We start from the raw sequence: 27,500 nt of genomic DNA, 5'->3' as shown, positions 1-27,500 counted from the left end.
TAAATAAAGGTTAAATAAAATAAAATATATAGTGGAGGCCGTTTTGGACGCCCCTTGGTTTGATATGAGAGCAGTTATCAGGTCAACAGGTGTTGCAGTGATGGAAGCGGTCAAGAGAAGTGGTTCAGATAGAAGTGATTGTACCCGACCTAAAAAGCCTCTGCATGTTTCTAATAAGCTCCACGAGCAGAAACGTGCTCAAACTAGGATCAATATTGGAGATGCTTTTGAAAAATGGAGAGAGGTTAGAACACAGAAAGGTTTACAGACCCATGCAGAGCTGGATAAACACTGAAGCTTCAGAGTCCACCACATGGTGACCTGAGTGAGCATCCACTCTAGAGAGGAGGGGGGGGGGACAGCTCTCTATGATGTTTAGAATTTAGACTGCAGTACCTATTTTAAACACTAGGGGGCATAGTTTCTGCTCCTTTAAGGGTCTGATTTAATAAAATCCAGATTAAAGAGTTATAAATTGCACATTTGTTTCACGTTTGGTTGGAGGGCGTTCTGCAGGTGATCTACTAAGAAAATGTCCTGAATGACACCAGGTGTAAACCTGGTGGAGGCGGGACTATCGAAGGTTTTTGTGTGTTCTTCTGGTTTACTTCAGAAGAGTTTGGACAGAAAGCAGGAAGACTGCAAGCTCAAAACATGAATCAGTGGAAGAGGCAAATAACGTATAACGTGTTCTGTATGTCTCCTCCTACAACAGCAGCACTCTGTTGTGTGTCTGCTCTCCTGGATCAGCACGTTCTATATAAAGGTGTTAAATACAGACACCGTTGGGGCGCGCTGGTGGCGCAGTGGTTAGGGCGTGCGTCCCATGTGTTGAGACTCTCTTCTCGAGCAGTAGGCCCAGGTTCGCTTCCACCCGTGGCCTCCTTCCGCATGTCATTCCCCGCTCTCTCTCTCTGGTTTCTGACTCTATCCACTGTCCTCTCTCTCTCTGGTTTCAGACTCTATCCACTGTCCTCTCTCTCTCTGGTTTCAGACTCTATCCACTGTCCTCTCTCTCTCTCTGGTTTCAGACTCTATCCACTGTCCTCTCTCTCTCTCTGGTTTCAGACTCTATCCACTGTCCTCTCTCTCTCTGGTTTCTGACTCTATCCACTGTCCTCTCTCTCTCTCTGGTTTCAGACTCTATCCACTGTCCTCTCTCTCTCTGGTTTCAGACTCTATCCACTGTCCTCTCTCTCTCTGGTTTCAGACTCTATCCACTGTCCTCTCTCTCTCTCTGGTTTCAGACTCTATCCACTGTCCTCTCTCTCTCTGGTTTCTGACTCTATCCACTGTCCTCTCTCTCTCTGGTTTCTGACTCTATCCACTGTCCTCTCTCTCTCTCTGGTTTCAGACTCTATACACTGTCCTCTCTCTCTCTGGTTTCAGACTCTATCCACTGTCCTCTCTCTCTCTCTGGTTTCAGACTCTATCCACTGTCCTCTCTCTCTCTGGTTTCAGACTCTATCCACTGTCCTCTCTCTCTCTCTCTGGTTTCAGACTCTATCCACTGTCCTCTCTCTCTCTCTGGTTTCAGACTCTATCCACTGTCCTCTCTCTCTCTGGATTCAGACTCTATCCACTGTCCTCTCTCTCTCTGGTTTCAGACTCTATCCACTGTCCTCTCTCTCTCTGGTTTCTGACTCTATCCACTGTCCTCTCTCTCTCTCTGGTTTCTGACTCTATCCACTGTCCTCTCTCTCTCTCTGGTTTCTGACTCTATCCACTGTCCTCTCTCTCTCTCTGGTTTCAGACTCTATCCACTGTCCTCTCTCTCTCTGGTTTCTGACTCTATCCACTGTCCTCTCTCTCTCTGGTTTCAGACTCTATCCACTGTCCTCTCTCTCTCTCTGGTTTCTGACTCTATCCACTGTCCTCTCTCTCTCTGGTTTCAGACTCTATCCACTGTCCTCTCTCTCTCTGGTTTCTGACTCTATCCACTGTCCTCTCTCTCTCTGGTTTCTGACTCTATCCACTGTCCTCTCTCTCTCTCTCTGGTTTCTGACTCTATCCACTGTCCTCTCTCTCTCTGGTTTCTGACTCTATCCACTGTCCTCTCTCTCTCCCTGGTTTCAGACTCTATCCACTGTCCTCTCTCTCTCTCTCTGGTTTCTGACTCTATCCACTGTCCTCTCTCTCTCTGGTTTCTGACTCTATCCACTGTCCTCTCTCTCTCCCTGGTTTCTGACTCTATCCACTGTCCTCTCTCTCTCTGGTTTCAGACTCTATCCACTGTCCTCTCTCTCTCTCTCTGGTTTCAGACTCTATCCACTGTCCTCTCTCTCTCTGGTTTCAGACTCTATCCACTGTCCTCTCTCTCTCTGGTTTCAGACTCTATCCACTGTCCTCTCTCTCTCCCTGGTTTCTGACTCTATCCACTGTCCTCTCTCTCTCTCTCTGGTTTCTGACTCTATCCACTGTCCTCTCTCTCTCTGGTTTCTGACTCTATCCACTGTCCTCTCTCTCTCTCTCTGGTTTCAGACTCTATCCACTGTCCTCTCTCTCTCTGGTTTCAGACTCTATCCACTGTCCTCTCTCTCTCCCTGGTTTCTGACTCTATCCACTGTCCTCTCTCTCTCTGGTTTCAGACTCTATCCACTGTCCTCTCTCTCTCTCTCTGGTTTCAGACTCTATCCACTGTCCTCTCTCTCTCTGGTTTCAGACTCTATCCACTGTCCTCTCTCTCTCTGGTTTCAGACTCTATCCACTGTCCTCTCTCTCTCTCTCTGGTTTCAGACTCTATCCACTGTCCTCTCTCTCTCTGGTTTCAGACTCTATCCACTGTCCTCTCTCTCTCTGGTTTCAGACTCTATCCACTGTCCTCTCTCTCTCTGGTTTCAGACTCTATCCACTGTCCTCTCTCTCTCTCTCTGGTTTCTGACTCTATCCACTGTCCTCTCTCTCTCTCTGGTTTCTGACTCTATCCACTGTCCTCTCTCTCTCTCTGGTTTCAGACTCTATCCACTGTCCTCTCTCTCTCTGGTTTCTGACTCTATCCACTGTCCTCTCTCTCTCTCTGGTTTCTGACTCTATCCACTGTCCTCTCTCTCTCTCTGGTTTCTGACTCTATCCACTGTCCTCTCTCTCTCTGGTTTCTGACTCTATCCACTGTCCTCTCTCTCTCTCTGGTTTCCGACTCTATCCACTGTCCTCTCTCTCTCTGGTTTCAGACTCTATCCACTGTCCTCTCTCTCTCTCTGGTTTCTGACTCTATCCACTGTCCTCTCTCTCTCTGGTTTCTGACTCTATCCACTGTCCTCTCTCTCTCTGGTTTCAGACTCTATCCACTGTCCTCTCTCTCTCTCTGGTTTCAGACTCTATCCACTGTCCTCTCTCTCTCTGGTTTCTGACTCTATCCACTGTCCTCTCTCTCTCTCTGGTTTCCGACTCTATCCACTGTCCTCTCTCTCTCTGGTTTCAGACTCTATCCACTGTCCTCTCTCTCCCTGGTTTCAGACTCTATCCACTGTCCTCTCTCTCTCTGGTTTCTGACTCTATCCACTGTCCCCTCTCTCTCTCCCTGACTCTATCCACTGTCCTCTCTCTCTCCCTGGTTTCTGACTCTATCCACTGTCCTCTCTCTCTCCCTGGTTTCTGACTCTATCCACTGTCCTCTCTCTCTCTCTGGTTTCTGACTCTATCCACTGTCCTCTCTCTCTCTGGTTTCAGACTCTATCCACTGTCCTCTCTCTCTCTGGTTTCTGACTCTATCTACTGTCCTCTCTCTCTCTGGTTTCAGACTCTATCCACTGTCCTCTCTCTCTCTGGTTTCAGACTCTATCCACTGTCCTCTCTCTCTCTGGTTTCTGACTCTATCCACTGTCCTCTCTCTCTCTCTGGTTTCTGACTCTATCCACTGTCCTCTCTCTCTCTGGTTTCTGACTCTATCCACTGTCCTCTCTCTCTCTCTGGTTTCTGACTCTATCCACTGTCCTCTCTCTGCATTAAAGGCACGAAAAAGCCCAATAATAAATCTTAAAATGTTCTACTCCCAGTATTTTACACGTTAGGACAGAAATGCCCCGTATTAAATATTCATGAAGACAAACGTACTAAATGGACAAGGCGTGATGTTTTGTTCATATGAAAAATTCAGTCCTCACTCAGATCGTGTTTGTAATCATCAGTCAAACAGATTTATGATCAGAGGAAGATCAAGTAACAGAGGTCATCAGGGTTTAAAACACAGGGGTTCCCAGACTGAGAGTCAGGGCCTCCCCGAGGTCTCCCTAAACTCCCATCAGCCCACAGGTTGCTCTGCCTGCACACTTCCACATGGCTCTGTACATGTTGGTTCTGAGCTCCACAGGTCTGACTTCAAACATCTGACTGTTCATGTCTTGTGTGAGCTCCTGCTGTTAAACTAACGTCCTCTTAGAATAAAGAGAATCTGAATCTGAACTAAAGGCCATGATTATCTTAATGTGAATATCAGAAGACCCCCCCTCAGATACTACCCTGGCTCAGAGTGAGGCTCACCTGTCCATCTCCAGGTCACTCAGGGTGACACCAGCAGAGCCCATGAAGTCATCTGTGGTCAGGTCACGGTCGTACACCTGTCAGGTAAGAAGAGTGAGAGGGTTAGGGTTACAGCGAGAGATCACCTGAACTAACATGGTCACAGAGACACCTAATGAGGGGACGACTGACTGCAGCTGTTCAAGAAAAAGAAAAATAATAAAGTAATAAAGTAATAAAGTAGTAAAATAATAAAGTAATAAAGTAGTAAAATAATAAAGTAATAAAGTAATAAAGTAATAAAATAATAAAATAAGTAATAAAGTAATAAAATAATAAAGTAATAAAGTAGTAAAATAATAAAGTAATAAAGTAGTAAAATAATAAAGTAATAAAGTAATAAAATAATAAAATAAGTAATAAAGTAATAAAGTAATAAAGTAGTAAAAAAATAAATTAATAAAGTAATAAAGTGATAAAGTAATAAAGTAATAAAATAATAAAGTAATAAAGTAATAAAGTAATAAAATCATAAAGTAATAAAGTAATAAAGTAATAAAATCATAAAATGACAAAGTAATAAAGTAATAAAATAATAAAGTAATAAAGTAATAAAGTAATAAAATAATAAAATAATAAAGTAATAAAGTAATAAAATAATAAAGTAATAAAATCATAAAATCATAAAATAATAAAGTAATAAAGTAATAAAATCACAAAGTAATAAAGTAATAAAATAATAAAGTAATAAAGTAATAAAATCATAAAGTAATAAAATCATAAAATCACAAAGTAATAAAGTAATAAAATAACAAAGTAATAAAGTAATAAAATAATAAAGTAATAAAATCATAAAATCATAAAGTAATAAAGTAATAAAGTAATAAAATCATAAAATCACAAAGTAATAAAGTAATAAAGTAATAAAATAATAAAGTAATAAAATCATAAAGTAATAAAGTAATAAAGTAATAAAATCATAAAATCACAAAGTAATAAAATAATAAAGTAATAAAATCATAAAATCATAAAATCATAAAGTAATAAAGTAATAAAATCACAAAGTAATAAAGTAATAAAATAATAAAGTAATAAAGTAATAAAATAAGAAAGTAATAAAATAAGAAAGTAATAAAGTAGTAAAGTAATAAAATCATAAAATCACAAAGTAATAAAATAATAAAGTAATAAAATCATAAAATCATAAAATCATAAAGTAATAAAGTAATAAAGTAATAAAATCATAAAATCACAAAGTAATAAAGTAATAAAATAAGAAAATAAGAAAATAAGAAAGTAATAAAATAATACAATAATAAAATAACCAAATAATAAAATAATAAAATAATAAAGTAATAAAACAATAAAGTAATAGAATAATAAAATAATAAAATAATAAAGTAATACAATAATAAAATAACAAAATAATAAAATAATAAAATAATAAAATAATAAAGTAATAAAATAATAAAGTAATAAAGTTATAAAATAATAAAATAATAATATTATAAAATTATAAAATATGTCCTTAATGTGTCGCCCGACCCCCAAACAGCTGCAGGTCTCTCTCTCTCTTCAGGTGAAGTATTTCTTATTCTCATGAGCAGAGGATAGCGTTAGATAAAGACGGTGTAGGAGGTGTGAGTAAGAACTGAATGATGAAAAGAGAGAGCTACCTTGACATAAAGTTTCTGGCTCAGGTCCTTCACAGGTAAGGAGAAGGTCTCGTTCCATATGGGGTTCAGGTCTTTATAAACCACTTTGCTCTTGTAGAAGGTTTTTCCCTCCAGTTTGAACTTCACATACGGGTCGCTGGTTCCTGAAAAAGATCAGTTTATTAAAGCGTAGCCAGCTGAAGACTTCATGCTGTGAGCAGTTTGTTTGACTTCATGACGAGCCCCCCCGCCCCCCCGTTCTAGTTTCCAGTAAACGGGCCGACCTGTGACCTCGTCATCTTTCATATTGAGGATGTGGTTTTCTCCCCAACCGATGGGACCACAACTTCCTGAAACACAAGCCAATCAGATCGCTGCTTCCCCTGTGAAAGCGGGGGTGGGGGGTGGGTGTATAAACCTCCTTTTCTTTCATCACACGCATAGTGTGAATGTGGACCTGAGCTGCTTCTAGTCCTCTGAAGATTCAAACTCCCCCCCCGAGTTTAGGGTTAGAGACTTTGTTTGTGTGAAGAATCCTTCATGAAGCAGAATGGAACCAGCCCTTTCTAAATGAAACACTTTCCCAGTGTTAAACAGATGAGGGACATCGTGGCCTACTGGTTAGTTTGTGAACCCCATGTACAGAGGCTGTACTCAAAGCGGGCGGCCCCGGTTTGAATCCGGCTCCCTGATCTACTGTCCGGTCTCTTTAAAGGCTGAACGTGTTGCTGAAATCAAATTATTTAAAACCTGAACTTTAACCAGAACCATCAATGTGTCCCTTCAGGCTCTCCGTAGATTACCCCCCTCTGAGGTCTGAAGGGGTCTGAGGGGGTCTGATGAGAACTGATGAGGTCTGAGGGGGTCTGATGAGGTCTGAAGGGGTCTGAGGGGGTCTGAAGAGAACTGATGAGGTCTGATGAGGTCGGGGGGGTCTGAGGGATTTGAGGGGGTCTGAGTAGGTCTAAAGGGGTCTGAAGGGGTCTGATGAGAACTGATGAGGTCTGATGAGGTCGGAGGGGGTCTGAGGCGTACTGAAGGGGTCTGAGTAGGTCTAAAGAGGTCTGAGGGGGTCTGATGAGGTCTGAGGGGGTCTGCACTGACAAACTTGTACCACCAAAAACACAAATAAGTTTGATATCAATTCAATATTAACCTCAGTGAAGGATAATACAAATCTATGAAATAAATAAATAACCAGCTGAAACTTATCTCACCTTCCTCTTTTTACACGGTAACCGTTGGCAACCGCCCATTGTTTTTTGGACAACACAGAGAAGCTGCCGAGCATACAGCTGATCAAACAGAATCATTACAGGCTGCTTTACAAAGAGAATAAGATCTGCTCGCCGTCCTGTATTAACTCGCCGGCTGCTTGTGTACACACACTGACACATGAGCTGGAACCCTCACATGGAACAGTGAATGCTGGGTGTGGTTCAGACAGGTCCGTATACGCTAAGAGGAATCCGGCCCCGGCTGTTCCACTGCAGGAGTGAACCTGATCGTCAGCCGTCTCTGGATTCTCAGGAATCATATAAGAGCAATAAAAGTGAGCGACCACGGCATGATCCTCTAGTACCCTCTGAACGCATGTGGGGTCTTGAGTTAGTGATATCAGGAAACTAAAAGGGATTTAAGATAAGACTTCCTGTGTGTGACTTCAACAATGAATAATGACGGGAGAAAAATAATACCTGAGGCGGAGGAAGTAAGAAAAGTAAAGCAGTGCTCCGTCACCTGTACGTCACCTACAATCCTACAATTCACTTAGCAGACTCTTTTATCCAAAGCGACGTACATCAGAGAGTAAGAACAACACAAGCAAGGATCTAGAAAAAAGGGAACAATGTGAGTAAGAGCAAACGATCAGCTTTGAGTCTGATTGGACACACAGGTGCTGACAGGAAGTGACCAGAGGCAAAGCACAACATTGAGGGCAGTTCTTGAGAGCTCTAATCAGTATAGAAACCATCTTATAAGTCGTCGTTATCAAACAAAAACCATCGTCATTACCATCATCATCATCAATAATATGGAGACCATCATCATTAAGTTAGTAGGTATTCATAAAGAGCTGGGTCTTTAGCTTTTTCTTAAAGGTGCAGAGGGACTCTGCAGATCACATGGAGTTTGGAAGTTCATTCCACCACCGGGGGGCGACAGAGGAGAAGAGCCTAGTCAGAGACTTAGGACCCTGTTGTGAAGGTTGGATCAGACGCCTTTCATTGGCAGAGCGTACTTGTAGGTCACATGATGACACCTCGGTATGTAGCTCAGAACCAACACATGGTGGCTGGTGTCACATTAGTGACCCAGGTCCAGATCCAAGTACACTTGATCTCAAAGTCCGGTTCATGTGATCAGTGTGAACATAAATGTACCAAGTCCGCTTGAAGAGGTGCTCTTGGACCTCGAAAACACATCGTGCCAGAGACCACCTCTTCCAGCGGTCAGCGGGAGAAGTGAAGAGTGTGCTCAAACCAGGAAGTGGACCACTATATGAACGGCTCATGTCACTTCATTTCTGTAAAGCTTTAATAATATATTCTACAATCATGGATTTAAAAGAACTAATTTAAACAGGAAACACACGTCTCTTTCTCTCCTCCCCTGAGATCTGATTGGTCAGTCAGAGTTTTATACATTTTGTTGTCTTGCTAACAGCAGGTTGTATGTTCAGCATGAGTTACCATGGTGATCTACTCAGAAAACAAAGCACCGCGCAGCGTGGGACCTGTTATTAGTTCTTTATAGTGGGTCAGTTCTGGACTGTGAGACAGACCCATACACTGTAAGTATGAATGTTTGAAGCCTGAGTGATGTCCCCCGTCTGTCCCTGCAGGGGGCGCTGGAGTCCCATCGATGGCGGTCTCCATGCTGGAAATGCTGTCTCAGTCTAACTTTCAGTCAACCTAACGACAGGCTGAGAGCTGGAGCTGAGGCGGGTTTTAAACCTCCTGACAAACCGTTACACCACGTCCACCTCTTCATTATTGGAATATGTTGTTTACAGTCACACGATGGCGTTCTTACCTGAACACCTGAGCAGAGCAGCGAGCAGCACCTGAGCAGTGAGCTACGGAGTGAGCATATTGCATCATTTTCTGTTTCTGTTCTGTTCTCCTCTGTACTGTGTTACCTACTCTTAGCCTAGCTTAGCAGTTAGCTTTACTTACAATGGCTTCTTTTTCTGTCTCTCCCTCTCCTGCTCTCTCCTGCTCTTCGTGTCAGATGTTAAGTTACTCCTCGTCCTCCTTTAGTGATAATGATACATGTAAGAAATGTAGTTTATTTTTAGCTTTGGAGGCGAGGGTGTCTGAGTTAGAGAGACGGCTCCGCACCATTGAGTCAGAGTCATCGTATGCAGCAGTAGTTAGCCAGCCACCTGTAGCCGGTGTGGGCAGACATAGCTTGGCTTCCCCCCCGGTAGCTCCCGAGCAGCCGGGAGGCGGTGGCTGGGTTACTGTCCGAGGGAAGCATGGTCGAAAATCGAAGCACACGGTTCCCCACCAACCACTTCACGTTTCAAACTAATTTTCTCCACTCAGCGACACACTGAGAATAAAACTCTGATTATTGGAGACTCCATCGTCCGAAACGTGAAGCTAGCGAAGTCAGCGGGCATAGTTAGGTGTATCCCCGGGGCCAGAGGGGGCGACATCGCATCTCATTTAAAGTTGCTGACAAAGATTAAAGGTAGATTTGATATAATCGTAATTCATGTCGGCACTAATGACTCCCGACTACGCCAGTCGGAAGTCACTGAGGTTAATGTGGAGTCAGTGTGTACTAAGACGATGTCGGACTCCGTAGTGTTCTCTGGACCCCTCCCAAATCAGACCAGTGATGACATATAGTATATGTATATACTATGTACATATATACGTATAGCCACATGTCATCACTCAACCGCTGGCTGTCGAGGTGGTGTCCAGCACACGATGTGGGCTTCATAGATAACTGGCAGTCTTTTTGGGGAAAACCTGGTCTGCTAGCTAGAGACGGCATCCATCCCACTTTGGACGGTGCAGCTCTATTATCTAGAAACATAGCAGAGGTTATTAGTCCAAAACCTTGACAACAACACAGAGTTCAGACCAGGAGGCAGAGCTGCAGTCTTACACTTAGATCTGTCTCCCAGTCACTATAGCTGTAATTCTGAATCGAACTGTAGTTATACTATAGGTACTGTGTCTGTCCCCCGGCCCAGACCCGTTTTTATAAGTCATCCAAACGGCGTAAATCGTCAAAATCTCATTAGAATCAAAACTACGAATACGATTTTGCTAAAAAATCAGAAGATTCACTGCAGACTTTTGAACATTAGGTCCTTAGCATCCAAATCTCTTTTAGTGAATGATCTGATATCAGATCAGCATATTGATTTACTTTTTTTGACTGAAACCTGGCTGCTGCCAGTCATTTTAGTACTCATATACCTCGAGACACCGGACAAGGTGTAGCAGCTATTTTTAATTCTGGTCTTCTAGTTAACCCTCGACCAAAGCTGAATTTTTCTTCTTTTGAAAGCCTTGTTCTTAGTCTTTCACATCCAGTCTCAAGAACCTTTCAGCCAGTTCTAGTTGTTGTAGTTTACCGCCCTCCTGGTCCATATTCTGAGTTTCTATCTGAATTTGCAGATTTTTTATCAGATTTAGTCCTTAGCAGTGATAGAATAATTGTTGTAGGTGACTTCAATATCCATGTGGATGTTGGTAATGATAGCCTTAGCACAGCTTTCATGTCATTATTAGACTCTATTGGTTTCACCCAGGGTGTAAACGAACCTACTCATCGTTTTAACCACACCCTGGATCTTGTTTTAGCTTATGGCATTGAAATCCATAACCTTACAGTTTTCCTTGAAAATCCTCTTCTATCAGACCATTTCCTTATTATTTTCGACTTTGTCCTGCCAGAATTACCTCTGCTTGGAAGAGGTGTGCTCTCTAGAAGTTTATCTGATAGTGCTGTAGCTAGATTTAAGGAAGCTATTTCAGCTGCTTTTGATTCAGTACCGTGTTTCAACCCAGTTGGAAACTCTTATGATAGCTTTAGTCCCTCTCAGCTAGATCAGTTTGTTGATAGTGCAGTGGATTCACTGAGAGTTACTCTGGATTCGATTGCTCCCCTAAAACAGCAGAGACTAGCTCCATGGTTCAACTCAGAAACCCGTACTCTAAAACAATCGTCCCAGAATTTTGAAAGAATATGGCGCTCGACCAAAACGGTAGAATCTTGTTTATTCTGGCAGGATAGTCATAGAAGATATATGAAGGCTCTACGTCACGCTCGAGCTGCCTACTACTCCTCTCTAATCGAGGAAAACAAAGGCAATCCTAGATACCTTTTCAGCACTGTAGCCAGGCTGACAGAGAGTCATGGCTCCATTGAGCCTTGTATTCCTTTAGCCCTCAGCAGTAATGATTTCCTGAGCTTTTTCAACAACAAAATTCTAGACATCAGAGACAAAATTAGTAACCTCCTGCCCTTACCTGGTGCAGATATGTTTGATACGACAGAGACAGTTCCAGGACCAGTTATTAGTCTCAACTGTTTTTCTCCTATCGACCTTTCAGAGCTATATTCCATTTTTTCTGTGTCGAAACCGTCAACCTGTCTTTTAGACCCAATCCCAACCAAGCTGTTTAAGGAAGTCTTTCCTTTAGTTAGCAACTCTATATTAGATATGATCAATTCGTCTTTACTGGCAGGCTATGTACCACAGGCATTTAAAGTAGCAGTAATCAAACCTCTACTTAAAAAACCTACTCTATTCAGGAACTCTGGCTAACTATAGGCCTATATCCAACCTTCCTTTTATCTCAAAGATCCTGGAGAAGGTGGTAGCTAATCAGCTGTGTGACTTTCTCCATGACAACAATTTATTTGAGGAGTTTCAGTCAGGATTTAGAGTCCACCAAAACACTGAGACTGCACTAGTTAAAGTTACAAATGATCTACTTCTAGCTTCAGACAGGGGACTTCTCTCTGTGCTCGTCTTGTTAGATCTTAGTGCTGCTTTTGACACCATTGACCATCAGATCCTGTTGTACAGACTAGAACATTTACTTGGAATTACAGGGACTGCTTTAAGTTGGTTTGAATCCTACTCATCAGACCGATCTCAGTTTGTACATGTTAATAATGAGTCCTCTATGCACACAAAAGTTTGCCATGGAGTCCCACAAGGTTCAGTGCTTGGACCAATTCTCTTTACATTATATATGCTTCCTCTGGGAAATATTATGAGGAAACACTCCATACAGTTTCATTGTTATGCAGATGATACTCAGCTCTATGTATCAATGAAGTCCCTTTTCCTAACCAGGAAAAGGGACCACATCACTCCTGTCTTGGCTTCTCTGCACTGGCTCCCTATACAGTCTAGAATAGAATTCAAGATCCTTCTTCTCACCTACAAAGCTCTAAATGGCCAGGCACCATCTTATCTTAAGGAGCTACTAGTGCCGTATTGTCCCTCGAGAGCGTTGCGGTCCCGGAGTGCAGGCCTGCTGGTGGTACCTACAGTCTCTAAGTGTACTATGGGAGGTAAAGCCTTCAGTTATCGGGCTCCTCTCCTCTGGAACCGCCTTCCAGCTGGGGTCCGGGAAGCAGACACAGTCTGTATTTTTAAGAATAGACTTAAAATATTCCTATTTGATAATTCTTATAGTTAGGGCCGGTGCTGGTGTAGACCAGCTCTTACTTATGCTGCTATAGGCTTAGACTACCGGGGGAACTGGCACCTTGAGCTCCTCTCTCTCTCTCTCTCTCTCTCTCTCTCTCTCTCTCTGTGCATATACAGTACATCATATTACTGCATGTATCTATCTGTAAATCTCAGTCACTAACCACCTACTTTCCTGAGAGCTCTTGAGCTCTCAGGCTCCTCAAGATCGCTGGTTGACGGCCTGCCAGAACATATTGTTGTAACATAACAATGAGTAAGGTCTTTTACCTGCTCTTTTGTAACATAACAATGAGTAAGGTCTTTTTACCTGCTCTTTTGTAATGTTAACAGACAAAGAGTAAGGTATTTTACCTGCTTTTTGTAAAGTGTCTTGAGATAACACTTGTTATGAGTTGACGCTATACAAATAAAATTGAATTGAATTGAATTGAATTACCACAGCGGTCTCTGATCACCAGGTTTCGTCCTTCCTTAAGGTTGATGGTGAGCAGGAAAGAGCGAGACAGATCCCCACTGTTCTCCGACACACTGGGGGTCTCACTGCCCCCCTCGACCTGCACAAACACACAACAAAACATGATCATGATTTAAGATTCTATCATTCAGCCTGTTTCATCTCATAACGGCGAGACTTTAGGATTCATCTGAAAATCCTGAACAAAACGTGCTCAAGTCCCGTTAGTCCTGGAGCAATGTGAGTGCAGGCCAGGGGGGGAATGGGGGGGGGGGGGGGCAATTATGCTTAAGCACGGTACCAACTGGGCCTAGTGTGAGTGTGATCATGTGATCATGTGGTCATGTGGTCATGTGGTCAGTGATCATGTGATCATGTGGTCATGTGGTCATGCGATCATGCGGTCATGTGATCATGTGATCATGTGGTCATGTGATCATGTGGTCAGTGATCATGTGATCAGTGATCATGTGATTATGTGTTCATGTGGTCATGTGATCATGTGGTCAGTGATCATGTGATCATGTGGTCAGTGATCATGTGATCATGTGTTCATGTGATCATGTGGTCAGTGATCATGTGATCACATGATCATGTGGTCATGTGGTCAGTGATCATGTGGTCATGTGGTCAGTGATCATGTGGTCATGTGGTCATGCGATCATGTGGTATGTGATCATGTGATCATGTGGTCATGTGATCATGTGGTCATGTGGTCAGTGATCATGTGATCATGTGATCATGCGTCATGTGATTATGTGGTCATGTGGTCAGTGATCATGTGGTCATGTGATCATGTGGTCATGTGGTCAGTGATCATGTGATCATGTGATCATGTGATCATGTGGTCAGTGATCATGTGATCATGTGATCATGTGATCATGCGGTCATGTGATTATGTGGTCATGTGGTCAGTGATCATGTGGTCAGTGATTATGTGATCATGTGATCATGCGATCATGCGGTCATGTGATTATGTGGTCATGTGGTCAGTGATCATGTGGTCATGTGATCATGTGGTCATGTGGTCAGTGATCATGTGGTCATGTGGTCATGTGGTCAGTGATCATGTGATCATGTGATCATGTGATCATGTGATCATGCGGTCATGTGATTATGTGGTCATGTGGTCAGTGATCATGTGGTCAGTGATCATGTGATCATGTGGTCATGCGGTCATGTGATTATGTGGTCATGTGGTCAGTGATCATGTGGTCATGTGATCATGTGATCATGTGGTCATCTGATCATGTGGTCAGTGATCATGTGATCATGTGATCATGTGGTCAGTGATCATGTGATTATGTGTTCATGTGATCATGTGATCATGTGTTCATGTGGTCAGTGATCATGTGATCACATGATCATGTGGTCATGTGGTCAGTGATCATGTGGTCATGTGGTCATGTGGTCAGTGATCATGTGATCATGTGGTCATGTGGTCATGCGATCATGTGATTATGTGGTCATGTGGTCAGTGATCATGTGGTCATGTGATCATGTGGTCATGTGATCATGTGGTCATGTGGTCAGTGATCATGTGATCATGTAATCATGTGGTCATGTGATCATGTGGTCAGTGATCATGTGTTCATGTGGTCATGTGATCATGTGATCATGTGGTCAGTGATCATGTGATCATGTGATCATGGGATCATGTGGTCAGTGATCATGTGATCACATGATCATGTGGTCATGCGATCATGCGGTCATGTGATTATGTGGTCATGTGATCATGTGGTCATGTGGTCAGTGATCATGTGATCATGTGATCATGTGGTCAGTGATCATGTGATCACATGATCATGTGGTCATGCGATCATGCGGTCATGTGATTATGTGGTCATGTGGTCATGTGGTCATGTGATCATGTGGTCATGTGGTCAGTGATCATGTGATCATGTGATCATGTGATCATGTGGTCAGTGATCATGTGATCATGTGATCATGTGATCATGCGGTCATGTGATTATGTGGTCATGTGGTCAGTGATCATGTGGTCAGTGATTATGTGATCATGTGATCATGTGGTCATGCGATCATGCGGTCATGTGATTATGTGGTCATGTGGTCAGTGATCATGTGGTCATGTGATCATGTGGTCATGTGGTCAGTGATCATGTGGTCATGTGGTCATGTGGTCAGTGATCATGTGATCATGTGATCATGTGATCATGTGATCATGCGGTCATGTGATTATGTGGTCATGTGGTCAGTGATCATGTGGTCAGTGATCATGTGATCATGTGGTCATGTGGTCATGCGGTCATGTGATTATGTGGTCATGTGGTCAGTGATCATGTGGTCATGTGATCATGTGATCATGTGGTCATCTGATCATGTGGTCAGTGATCATGTGATCATGTGATCATGTGGTCAGTGATCATGTGATTATGTGTTCATGTGATCATGTGGTCAGTGATCATGTGATCATGTGGTCAGTGATCATGTGATCATGTGTTCATGTGGTCATGTGGTCAGTGATCATGTGATCACATGATCATGTGATCAGTGATCAGTGATCATGTGATCATGTGATCACTTCCTGTCTCTGCTAGGATTTTTTAATCACTATTAAACCTCTCGACCAATCAGAGCATCAAAACACACATTAATACACATATCAACACATAAACATCAACACACACAAACACACTCAATAATCTGGGTTTAAACTTTGACACGAGTGTGTTGTTTGACTCTCCAGTGCAGAGAGTCAAACAACACATGACGTCATCAAACCACAATCACACAATAAATGAGATACACACAACCAAAACACACACACAAACACACACACACACACACACACACACACACACACACACACACACACACACACACACACACACACACACACACACACACACACACACACACACACACACACACACACACACACACACACACTGTGTATGGAGCAGTTCTCACTTGTTGGATGTCGGCGGCGTTCAGATCTTCGTTCTGCAGAGACAAAAGGAAACTGTGTGACGTCATGTTGTTTAAGGTCAAAGGTCAGCTCAGCTTCTCTCAAACTGGACCGTGAGGTGAGCAGGACGCCGTGTGGACTCGACCTGCAGGTTAAACTCCTCCTGACAGTTTAGTAAACAAAGCGTCCTCCCCTCAGGCCGCCGTGTCCATGTGACCTTGCAGAGGTGTGACTCTTTATCTGTTGATTCAGGAAGCTTTGAAAAGTCCTCCAAGGTAAACTTTGTGATGCTACACACCCACTACTACACACACACACCCACTACTGTACACACACACACACACACACACAACTGTACACACACACACGACTACACACACACACACACACACACACACACACACACACACTACTGTACACACACACACACACACACACACACTACTGTACACACACACACACACTACTGTACACACACACACACACTACTACACACACACACCCACTACTGTACACACACACACACACACACACACACAACTGTACACACACACACACACACACACACACACACACACACTACTACACACACACACACACACTACTGTACACACACACACTACTACACACACACACCCACTACTGTACACACACACGCACACTACTGTACACACACACGCACACACACACACTACTACACACACACACCCACTACTGTACACACACACTACTGTACACACACACACACACAAATACACACACACACACACACACACACACACACACACACACACTAAGCCCCTTTACATTAAAGTCAGGACGATGGTTTAGAAGAAGAACATTTCATGTTAGTCGAGTGTTTGCTCCGATCAGTCAGAGCATCACAGGTTGAAGTGTTGTTGTCATGACGACCCTGAACTGTAAGAGCTGTGTGGTCCTCACCTGTGAGTTGTCCTTTGAGACCCCCGCTGACGGAGGGTCCGGGCTGTAGACGGTCATCATCTCGGGCAGGCCCAGCTCCTCAGGCTCCATGTCCCGGGACGCTCTGCAGGTAGACTCACTCCTCTCCTCCTCAGAGACAAATGACTCCTGAGAGGAAGCCCAGTCTGTGCAGTCTCTACCCCCCTCCCTCCTCAGGCCACTCCCCCCTCCTCTACCCCCCTCCCTCCTCAGGCCACTCCCCCCCCCTCCGCCTCCTCCCGGGCTCCTGGCGGGCTTGATGACAGGTGAAGAAGGGCTGCTGTAGCTTGGAGAGTTGTACGGTTGGAGCTGCGTCCTGGAGGACATGTGAGCGTCCTCCTGCCTCATGTTCCTGATGTCGGGGACTGACGAGCTCATCCTGGGCTCCAGCTGAACCGCCAACTTGTCTCGCCGAAGGTGTGGCATCATCCTCTGCCGCAGATTCCGCAGCACGCCCGGCTTTTTTGAGTCCATGATGGGGGTAGGTTAGAGTCTAAGACGTGGACATCACTGACAGCTGCAGTAGACACACAGAGACAGAGACATTATTCTCCCTCAGTGTTTGTATAGTGAAGTCCAGTTAACTGTCGCCCTGAGGAGCTCTCTGCAGACTCTGAAAGTCCAGCAGTTTGATCTCACTAACACATCAGCTCTCTGCAGACTCTCAAAGTCCAGCAGTTTGATCTCACTAACACATCAGCTCTCTGCAGACTCTCAAAGTCCAGCAGTCTGATCTCACTAACACATCAGCTCTCTGCAGACTCTCAAAGTCCAGCAGTTTGATCTCACTAACACATCAGCTCTCTGCAGACTCTGAAAGTCCAGCAGTTTGATCTCACTAACACATCAGCTCTCTGCAGACTCTCAAAGTCCAGCAGTTTGATCTCACTAACACATCAGCTCTCTGCAGACTCTCAAAGTCCAGCAGTCTGATCTCACTAACACATCAGCTCTCTGCAGACTCTGAAAGTCCAGCAGTTTGATCTCACTAACACATCAGCTCTCTGCAGACTCTCAAAGTCCAGCAGTCTGATCTCACTAACACATCAGCTCTCTGCAGACTCTCAAAGTCCAGCAGTTTGATCTCACTAACACATCAGCTCTCTGCAGACTCTCAAAGTCCAGCAGTCTGATCTCACTAACACATCAGCTCTCTGCAGACTGATACGAACTGTAAAGTCTTTCTATCTCTCTGATCTCATGTTAGGGTTAGGTACATTAACCAGCCCGACCTGACACACACTTTGTTTTGGTTTATTTTGATAAGACATTTAAATCCACCATGAAGTCAGCAGCCATGTGATGAGTGATTGTTATTTTACTTTAATATGATTGGCTGAGTCATCCTGCAGTCGTTGTTGTTGCATCAAACAGGATACGAGTTAGCTAACAGCAGGTCGACTGTGACGCGTCATCGCTCTCTGAACAAACAGCACAAAAGCAGATTTTATCAAACACAGCCCGTAAGCCTCTTACTGGCCTTCTTTGTATCGTCATTAACTGCAGCCGCTGACCTGCCGTGTTATCAGCTTGGGGGGGGGGGGGGGGTAGCAAGAGCCCATGTTTACAAAACCTGCACACATGATGACAGAAGTGAAGGTCAACCAATGAGAAAAGAGTTTGAGATTTAAGTCAAGGCAGCAGCTGATATCAGAGAACTGTGACGACACACAGCACAGCCGTTTGGAACGCCCCCCGCATCCTCGACTGAGTGACACAATGTTCAAAGTCTACTGCATTAAGTCAGATATGTATGTATGTCCTGTCTCCTCTCCTCATGTCAGATATGTATGTCCCAGATCCAGAACCCAGATCCAGACACTCTCTCCTGACCCAAATACAGGGATTAGATCGAGGAGCGAGGGAGCAGGAGGGAAGGAAACGACCACTGAGAGCACGGCCATCTGTTAAACTGCTCATATATGTAACCCTCCTCTCCTGTCTCCTATTATGTCTCCTCTCCTCTCATGTCTCCACTCATGTCTCCTCTCTCCTCTCATGTCTCCTCTCCTCATGTCTCTCCTCTCATGTCTCCTCTAACCCTAAGATACCAGGTGAACTTGTCCTCTGTTCTTCCATCACATGGATTTGTTCACCACTCTCCTTACTGGTTTAAAAGCAGACGTTTGGTCAACCAGGTTTCAGACAGACAACAACATCTGGTCAACCAGGTTTCAGACAACATCTGGTCGACCAGGTTTCAGACAACAACATCTGGTCAACCAGGTTTCAAACAACAACATCTGGTCAACCAGGTTTCAGACAGACAACAACATCTGGTCGACCAGGTTTCAAACAACAACATCTGGTCGACCAGGTTTCAGACAGACAACAACATCTGGTCGACCAGGTTTCAGACAACAACATCTGGTCGACCAGGTTTCAAACAACAACATCTGGTCAACCAGGTTTCAAACAACAACATCTGGTCGACCAGGTTTCAGACAACAACATCTGGTCAACCAGGTTTCAGACAACAACATCTGGTCAACCAGGTTTCAGACAGACAACAACATCTGGTCGACCAGGTTTCAGACAGACAACAACATCTGGTCGACCAGGTTTCAGACAGACAACAACATCTGGTCGACCAGGTTTCAGACAACAACATCTGGTCGACCAGGTTTCAGACAACAACATCTGGTCGACCAGGTTTCAGACAGACAACAACATCTGGTCGACCAGGTTTCAGACAGACAACAACATCTGGTCGACCAGGTTTCAGACAACAACATCTGGTCGACCAGGTTTCAGACAACAACATCTGGTCGACCAGGTTTCAGACAACAACATCTGGTCGACCAGGATTCAGACAACAACATCTGGTCGACCAGGATTCAGACAACAACATCTGGTCGACCAGGATTCAGACAACAACATCTGGTCGACCAGGTTTCAGACAACAACATCTGGTCGACCAGGTTTCAGACAACAACATCTGGTCGACCAGGATTCAGACAACAACATCTGGTCGACCAGGTTTCAGACAACAACATCTGGTCGACCAGGTTTCAGACAACAACATCTGGTCAACCAGGTTTCAAACAACAACATCTGGTCAACCAGGTTTCAAACAACAACATCTGGTCAACCAGGTTTCAGACAACAACATCTGGTCAACCAGGTTTCAAACAACAACATCTGGTCAACCAGGTTTCAGACAGACAACAACATCTGGTCGACCAGGTTTCAGACAGACAACAACATCTGGTCGACCAGGTTTCAGACAGACAACAACATCTGGTCGACCAGGTTTCAGACAACAACATCTGGTCGACCAGGTTTCAGACAACAACATCTGGTCGACCAGGTTTCAGACAGACAACAACATCTGGTCGACCAGGTTTCAGACAGACAACAACATCTGGTCGACCAGGTTTCAGACAGACAACAACATCTGGTCGACCAGGTTTCAGACAGACAACAACATCTGGTCGACCAGGTTTCAGACAACAACATCTGGTCGACCAGGATTCAGACAACAACATCTGGTCGACCAGGTTTCAGACAACAACATCTGGTCGACCAGGATTCAGACAACAACATCTGGTCGACCAGGTTTCAGACAACAACATCTGGTCGACCAGGTTTCAGACAACAACATCTGGTCGACCAGGTTTCAGACAGACAACAACATCTGGTCGACCAGGATTCAGACAACAACATCTGGTCGACCAGGTTTCAAACAACAACATCTGGTCAACCAGGTTTCAAACAACAACATCTGGTCAACCAGGTTTCAGACAACAACATCTGGTCAACCAGGTTTCAGACAGACAACAACATCTGGTCAACCAGGTTTCAAACAACAACTTCTGGTCGACCAGGTTTCAGACAACAACATCTGGTCAACCAGGTTTCAAACAACAACATCTGGTCGACCAGGTTTCAGACAGACAACAACATCTGGTCAACCAGGTTTCAGACAACAACATCTGGTCAACCAGGTTTCAGACAGACAACAACATCTGGTCGACCAGGTTTCAGACAGACAACAACATCTGGTCGACCAGGTTTCAGACAGACAACAACATCTGGTCGACCAGGTTTCAGACAACAACATCTGGTCGACCAGGTTTCAGACAGACAACAACATCTGGTCGACCAGGTTTCAGACAACAACATCTGGTCGACCAGGATTCAGACAACAACATCTGGTCGACCAGGTTTCAGACAACAACATCTGGTCGACCAGGATTCAGACAACAACATCTGGTCGACCAGGTTTCAGACAACAACATCTGGTCGACCAGGTTTCAGACAGACAACAACATCTGGTCGACCAGGATTCAGACAACAACATCTGGTCGACCAGGTTTCAAACAACAACATCTGGTCAACCAGGTTTCAAACAACAACATCTGGTCAACCAGGTTTCAGACAACAACATCTGGTCAACCAGGTTTCAGACAGACAACAACATCTGGTCAACCAGGTTTCAAACAACAACTTCTGGTCGACCAGGTTTCAGACAACAACATCTGGTCAACCAGGTTTCAAACAACAACATCTGGTCGACCAGGTTTCAGACAGACAACAACATCTGGTCAACCAGGTTTCAGACAGACAACAACATCTGGTCAACCAGGTTTCAGACAGACAACAACATCTGGTCGACCAGGTTTCAGACAGACAACAACATCTGGTCGACCAGGTTTCAGACAGACAACAACATCTGGTCGACCAGGTTTCAGACAGACAACAACATCTGGTCGACCAGGTTTCAGACAACAACATCTGGTCGACCAGGTTTCAAACAACAACATCTGGTCAACCAGGTTTCAAACAACAACATCTGGTCGACCAGGTTTCAGACAACAACATCTGGTCAACCAGGTTTCAGACAACAACATCTGGTCAACCAGGTTTCAGACAGACAACAACATCTGGTCGACCAGGTTTCAGACAGACAACAACATCTGGTCGACCAGGTTTCAGACAGACAACAACATCTGGTCGACCAGGTTTCAGACAACAACATCTGGTCGACCAGGTTTCAGACAACAACATCTGGTCGACCAGGTTTCAGACAGACAACAACATCTGGTCGACCAGGTTTCAGACAGACAACAACATCTGGTCGACCAGGTTTCAGACAGACAACAACATCTGGTCGACCAGGTTTCAGACAACAACATCTGGTCGACCAGGTTTCAGACAACAACATCTGGTCGACCAGGATTCAGACAACAACATCTGGTCGACCAGGATTCAGACAACAACATCTGGTCGACCAGGTTTCAGACAACAACATCTGGTCGACCAGGTTTCAGACAACAACATCTGGTCGACCAGGATTCAGACAACAACATCTGGTCGACCAGGTTTCAGACAACAACATCTGGTCGACCAGGTTTCAGACAACAACATCTGGTCAACCAGGTTTCAAACAACAACATCTGGTCAACCAGGTTTCAGACAACAACATCTGGTCAACCAGGTTTCAGACAACAACATCTGGTCAACCAGGTTTCAAACAACAACATCTGGTCAACCAGGTTTCAGACAGACAACAACATCTGGTCGACCAGGTTTCAGACAGACAACAACATCTGGTCGACCAGGTTTCAGACAGACAACAACATCTGGTCGACCAGGTTTCAGACAACAACATCTGGTCGACCAGGTTTCAGACAACAACAACTGGTCGACCAGGTTTCAGACAGACAACAACATCTGGTCGACCAGGTTTCAGACAGACAACAACATCTGGTCGACCAGGTTTCAGACAACAACATCTGGTCGACCAGGATTCAGACAACAACATCTGGTCGACCAGGTTTCAGACAACAACATCTGGTCGACCAGGATTCAGACAACAACATCTGGTCGACCAGGTTTCAGACAACAACATCTGGTCGACCAGGTTTCAGACAACAACATCTGGTCGACCAGGTTTCAGACAGACAACAACATCTGGTCGACCAGGATTCAGACAACAACATCTGGTCGACCAGGTTTCAAACAACAACATCTGGTCAACCAGGTTTCAAACAACAACATCTGGTCAACCAGGTTTCAGACAACAACATCTGGTCAACCAGGTTTCAGACAGACAACAACATCTGGTCGACCAGGTTTCAGACAACAACATCTGGTCGACCAGGTTTCAGACAACAACATCTGGTCGACCAGGTTTCAGACAGACAACAACATCTGGTCGACCAGGTTTCAGACAGACAACAACATCTGGTCGACCAGGTTTCAGACAGACAACAACATCTGGTCGACCAGGTTTCAGACAACAACATCTGGTCAACCAGGTTTCAAACAACAACATCTGGTCAACCAGGTTTCAGACAACAACATCTGGTCAACCAGGTTTCAGACAGACAACAACATCTGGTCGACCAGGTTTCAGACAGACAACAACATCTGGTCGACCAGGTTTCAGACAGACAACAACATCTGGTCGACCAGGTTTCAGACAACAACATCTGGTCGACCAGGTTTCAGACAACAACAACATCTGGTCGACCAGGTTTCAGACAACAACATCTGGTCGACCAGGTTTCAGACAACAACATCTGGTCGACCAGGAAACAAACACGCTGCAAAGACACAAACACGCAGCAAAAGAAACAAACACGCTGCAAAAGAAACAAACACCCTGCAAAAGACACAAACACGCTGCAAAGACACAAACACGCAGCAAAAGAAACAAACACGCTGCAAAGAAACAAACACGCTGCAAAAGAAACAAACACACTGCAAAGAAACAAACACCCTGCAAAAGAAACAAACACGCTGCAAAGAAACAAACACGCTGCAAAAGAAACAAACGCGCTGCAAAAGACACAAACACGCTGCAAAAGAAACAAACGCGCTGCAAAGATACAAACGCTGCAAAAGAAACAAACGCACTGCAAAAGAAACAAACACGCTGCAAAGACACAAACGCGCTGCAAAAGACACAAACGCGCTGCAAAAGACACAAACGCGCTGCAAAGACACAAACACGCTGCAAAAGAAACAAACACGCTGCAAAGACACAAACACGCTGCAAAGACACAAACACGCTGCAAAGACACAAACAAGCTGCAAAGAAACAAACACGCTGCAAAGACACAAACACGCTGCAAAAGAAACAAACACGCTGCAAAGAAACAAACACGCTGCAAAGACACAAACACGCTGCAAAGACACAAACAAGCTGCAAAGAAACAAACACGCTGCAAAGACACAAACACGCTGCAAAAGAAACAAACACGCTGCAAAGAAACAAACACGCTGCAAAGACACAAACACGCTGCAAAGACACAAACAAGCTGCAAAGAAACAAACACGCTGCAAAGACACAAACACGCTGCAAAAGAAACAAACACGCTGCAAAGAAACAAACACGCTGCAAAGAAACAAACACGCTGCAAAAGAAACAAACACGCTGCAAAGACACAAACACGCTGCAAAAGAAACAAACACGCTGCAAAAGACACAAACGCGCTGCAGACACAAACACGCTGCAAAGACACAAACGCGCTGCAGACACAAACGCGCTGCAAAAGAAACAAACACTGCAAAAGAAACAAACACGCTGCAAAGAAACAAACACGCTGCAAAGAAACAAACGCGCTGCAAAGACACAAATGCGCTGCAGACACAAACACGCTGCAACGACAAAAAACGCGCTGCAGACACAAACGCGCTGCAGACACAAACGCGCTGCAAAAGAAACAAACACGCTGCAAAGAAACAAACACGCTGCAAAGAAACAAACACACTGCAAAGAAACAAACACACTGCAAAAGAAACAAACGCGCTGCAGACACAAACACGCTGCAAAGACACAAACGCGCTGCAAAAGAAACAAACACGCTGCAAAGAAACAAACACGCTGCAAAGAAACAAACACGCTGCAAAAGACACAAACACGCTGCAAAAGACACAAACACGCAGCAAAGAAACAAACACGCTGCAAAGAAACAAACGCGCTGCAAAGACACAAACACGCTGCAAAGAAACAAACACGCTGCAAAAGACACAAACACGCTGCAAAAGAAACAAACACGCTGCAAAAGACACAAACACGCTGCAAAGAAACAAACACGCTGCAAAGAAACAAACACGCTGCAAAAGAAACAAACACGCTGCAAAAGAAACAAACACGCTGCAAAGAAACAAACACGCAGCAAAAGAAACAAACACGCTGCAAAGACACAAACACGCTGCAAAAGAAACAAACACGCAGCAAAAGAAACAAACACGCTGCAAAAGAAACAAACACGCAGCAAAAGAAACAAACACGCTGCAAAAGAAACAAACACGCTGCAAAGACACAAACACGCAGCAAAAGAAACAAACACGCTGCAAAAGAAACAAACACCCTGCAAAAGAAACAAACACGCTGCAAAGACACAAACACGCAGCAAAAGAAACAAACACGCTGCAAAGACACAAACACGCAGCAAAAGAAACAAACACGCTGCAAAAGAAACAAACACCCTGCAAAAGACACAAACACGCTGCAAAGACACAAACACGCAGCAAAAGAAACAAACACGCTGCAAAGAAACAAACACGCTGCAAAAGAAACAAACACACTGCAAAGAAACAAACACCCTGCAAAAGAAACAAACACGCTGCAAAGAAACAAACACGCTGCAAAAGAAACAAACGCGCTGCAAAAGACACAAACACGCTGCAAAAGAAACAAACGTGCTGCAAAGACACAAACGCTGCAAAAGAAACAAACGCACTGCAAAAGAAACAAACACGCTGCAAAGACACAAACGCGCTGCAAAAGACACAAACGCGCTGCAAAAGACACAAACGCGCTGCAAAGACACAAACACGCTGCAAAAGAAACAAACACGCTGCAAAGACACAAACACGCTGCAAAGACACAAACACGCTGCAAAGACACAAACAAGCTGCAAAGAAACAAACACGCTGCAAAGACACAAACACGCTGCAAAAGAAACAAACACGCTGCAAAGAAACAAACACGCTGCAAAGACACAAACACGCTGCAAAGACACAAACAAGCTGCAAAGAAACAAACACGCTGCAAAGACACAAACACGCTGCAAAGAAACAAACACGCTGCAAAAGAAACAAACACGCTGCAAAGACACAAACACGCTGCAAAAGAAACAAACACGCTGCAAAAGACACAAACGCGCTGCAGACACAAACACGCTGCAAAGACACAAACGCGCTGCAGACACAAACGCGCTGCAAAAGAAACAAACACTGCAAAAGAAACAAACACGCTGCAAAGAAACAAACACGCTGCAAAGAAACAAACGCGCTGCAAAGACACAAATGCGCTGCAGACACAAACACGCTGCAACGACAAAAAACGCGCTGCAGACACAAACGCGCTGCAGACACAAAGGTGCTGCAAAAGAAACAAACACGCTGCAAAGAAACAAACACGCTGCAAAGAAACAAACACGCTGCAAAGAAACAAACACACTGCAAAGAAACAAACACACTGCAAAAGAAACAAACGCGCTGCAGACACAAACACGCTGCAAAGACACAAACGCGCTGCAAAAGAAACAAACACGCTGCAAAGAAACAAACACGCTGCAAAAGACACAAACACGCTGCAAAAGACACAAACACGCTGCAAAGAAACAAACACGCTGCAAAGAAACAAACGCGCTGCAAAGACACAAACACGCTGCAAAGAAACAAACACGCTGCAAAAGACACAAACACGCTGCAAAAGAAACAAACACGCTGCAAAAGACACAAACACGCTGCAAAGAAACAAACACGCTGCAAAGAAACAAACACGCTGCAAAAGAAATAAACACGCTGCAAAGAAACAAACACGCTGCAAAGACACAAACGCGCTGCAAAGACACAACCGCTCTGCAAAGAAACAAACACGCTGCAAAGAAACAAACGCGCTGCAAAGACACAACCGCTCTGCAAAGAAACAAACGCGCTGCAAAGACACAAACGCTCTGCAAAGAAACAAACACGCTGCAAAGAAACAAACGCGCTGCAAAGACACAAACGCGCTGCAGACACAAACGCGCTGCAAAGACACAAACGCTCTGCAAAGACACAAACACGCTGCAAAGAAACAAACGCGCTGCAAAGACACAAACGCTCTGCAAAGAAACAAACACGCTGCAAAGAAACAAACACGCTGCAAAGAAACAAACACGCTGCAAAGACACAACCGCGCTGCAAAGACACAAATGCGCTGCAACGACAAAAAACGCGCTGCAGACACAAACACGCTGCAAAGACACAAACGCGCTGCAAAAGAAACAAACACTGCAAAAGAAACAAACACGCTGCAAAAGACACAAACGCGCTGCAAAGACACAAACACGCTGCAAAGACACAAACACGCTGCAAAAGAAACAAACACGCTGCAAAAGAAAC

The 27,500-nt window shown here is 44.4% G+C and overlaps 1 protein-coding gene across 7 annotated transcripts in view; it reads right to left on the bottom strand.

Moving 5' to 3' along the window:
- The window catches only part of mctp2b (multiple C2 domains, transmembrane 2b), a 53,524-nt gene that overhangs the window by 22,760 nt on the left and 3,264 nt on the right, over positions 1–27,500 (bottom strand). For all 7 annotated transcript variants that reach the window (XM_065952401.1, XM_065952397.1, XM_065952399.1 and 4 more), the window contains exons 2-6: positions 17,136–17,670; positions 16,196–16,228; positions 13,247–13,364; positions 6,135–6,277; positions 4,480–4,556 (exon numbers count right to left, since the gene is read on the bottom strand). In XM_065952401.1, the coding sequence (XP_065808473.1) occupies positions 4,480–4,556; positions 6,135–6,277; positions 13,247–13,364; positions 16,196–16,228; positions 17,136–17,627 (863 nt within the window). In that variant the 5' untranslated portion in view covers positions 17,628–17,670. The remainder of the gene's footprint in view (positions 1–4,479; positions 4,557–6,134; positions 6,278–13,246; positions 13,365–16,195; positions 16,229–17,135; positions 17,671–27,500) is intronic.

Source organism: Labrus bergylta, chromosome 3 (genome assembly GCF_963930695.1).
Source record: "Labrus bergylta chromosome 3, fLabBer1.1, whole genome shotgun sequence".
NCBI lineage: Eukaryota > Metazoa > Chordata > Actinopteri > Labriformes > Labridae > Labrus > Labrus bergylta.
The sequence above is the reverse complement of the archived record's forward strand: the minus strand, read 5'-3'. Positions and strand labels throughout refer to the sequence as shown.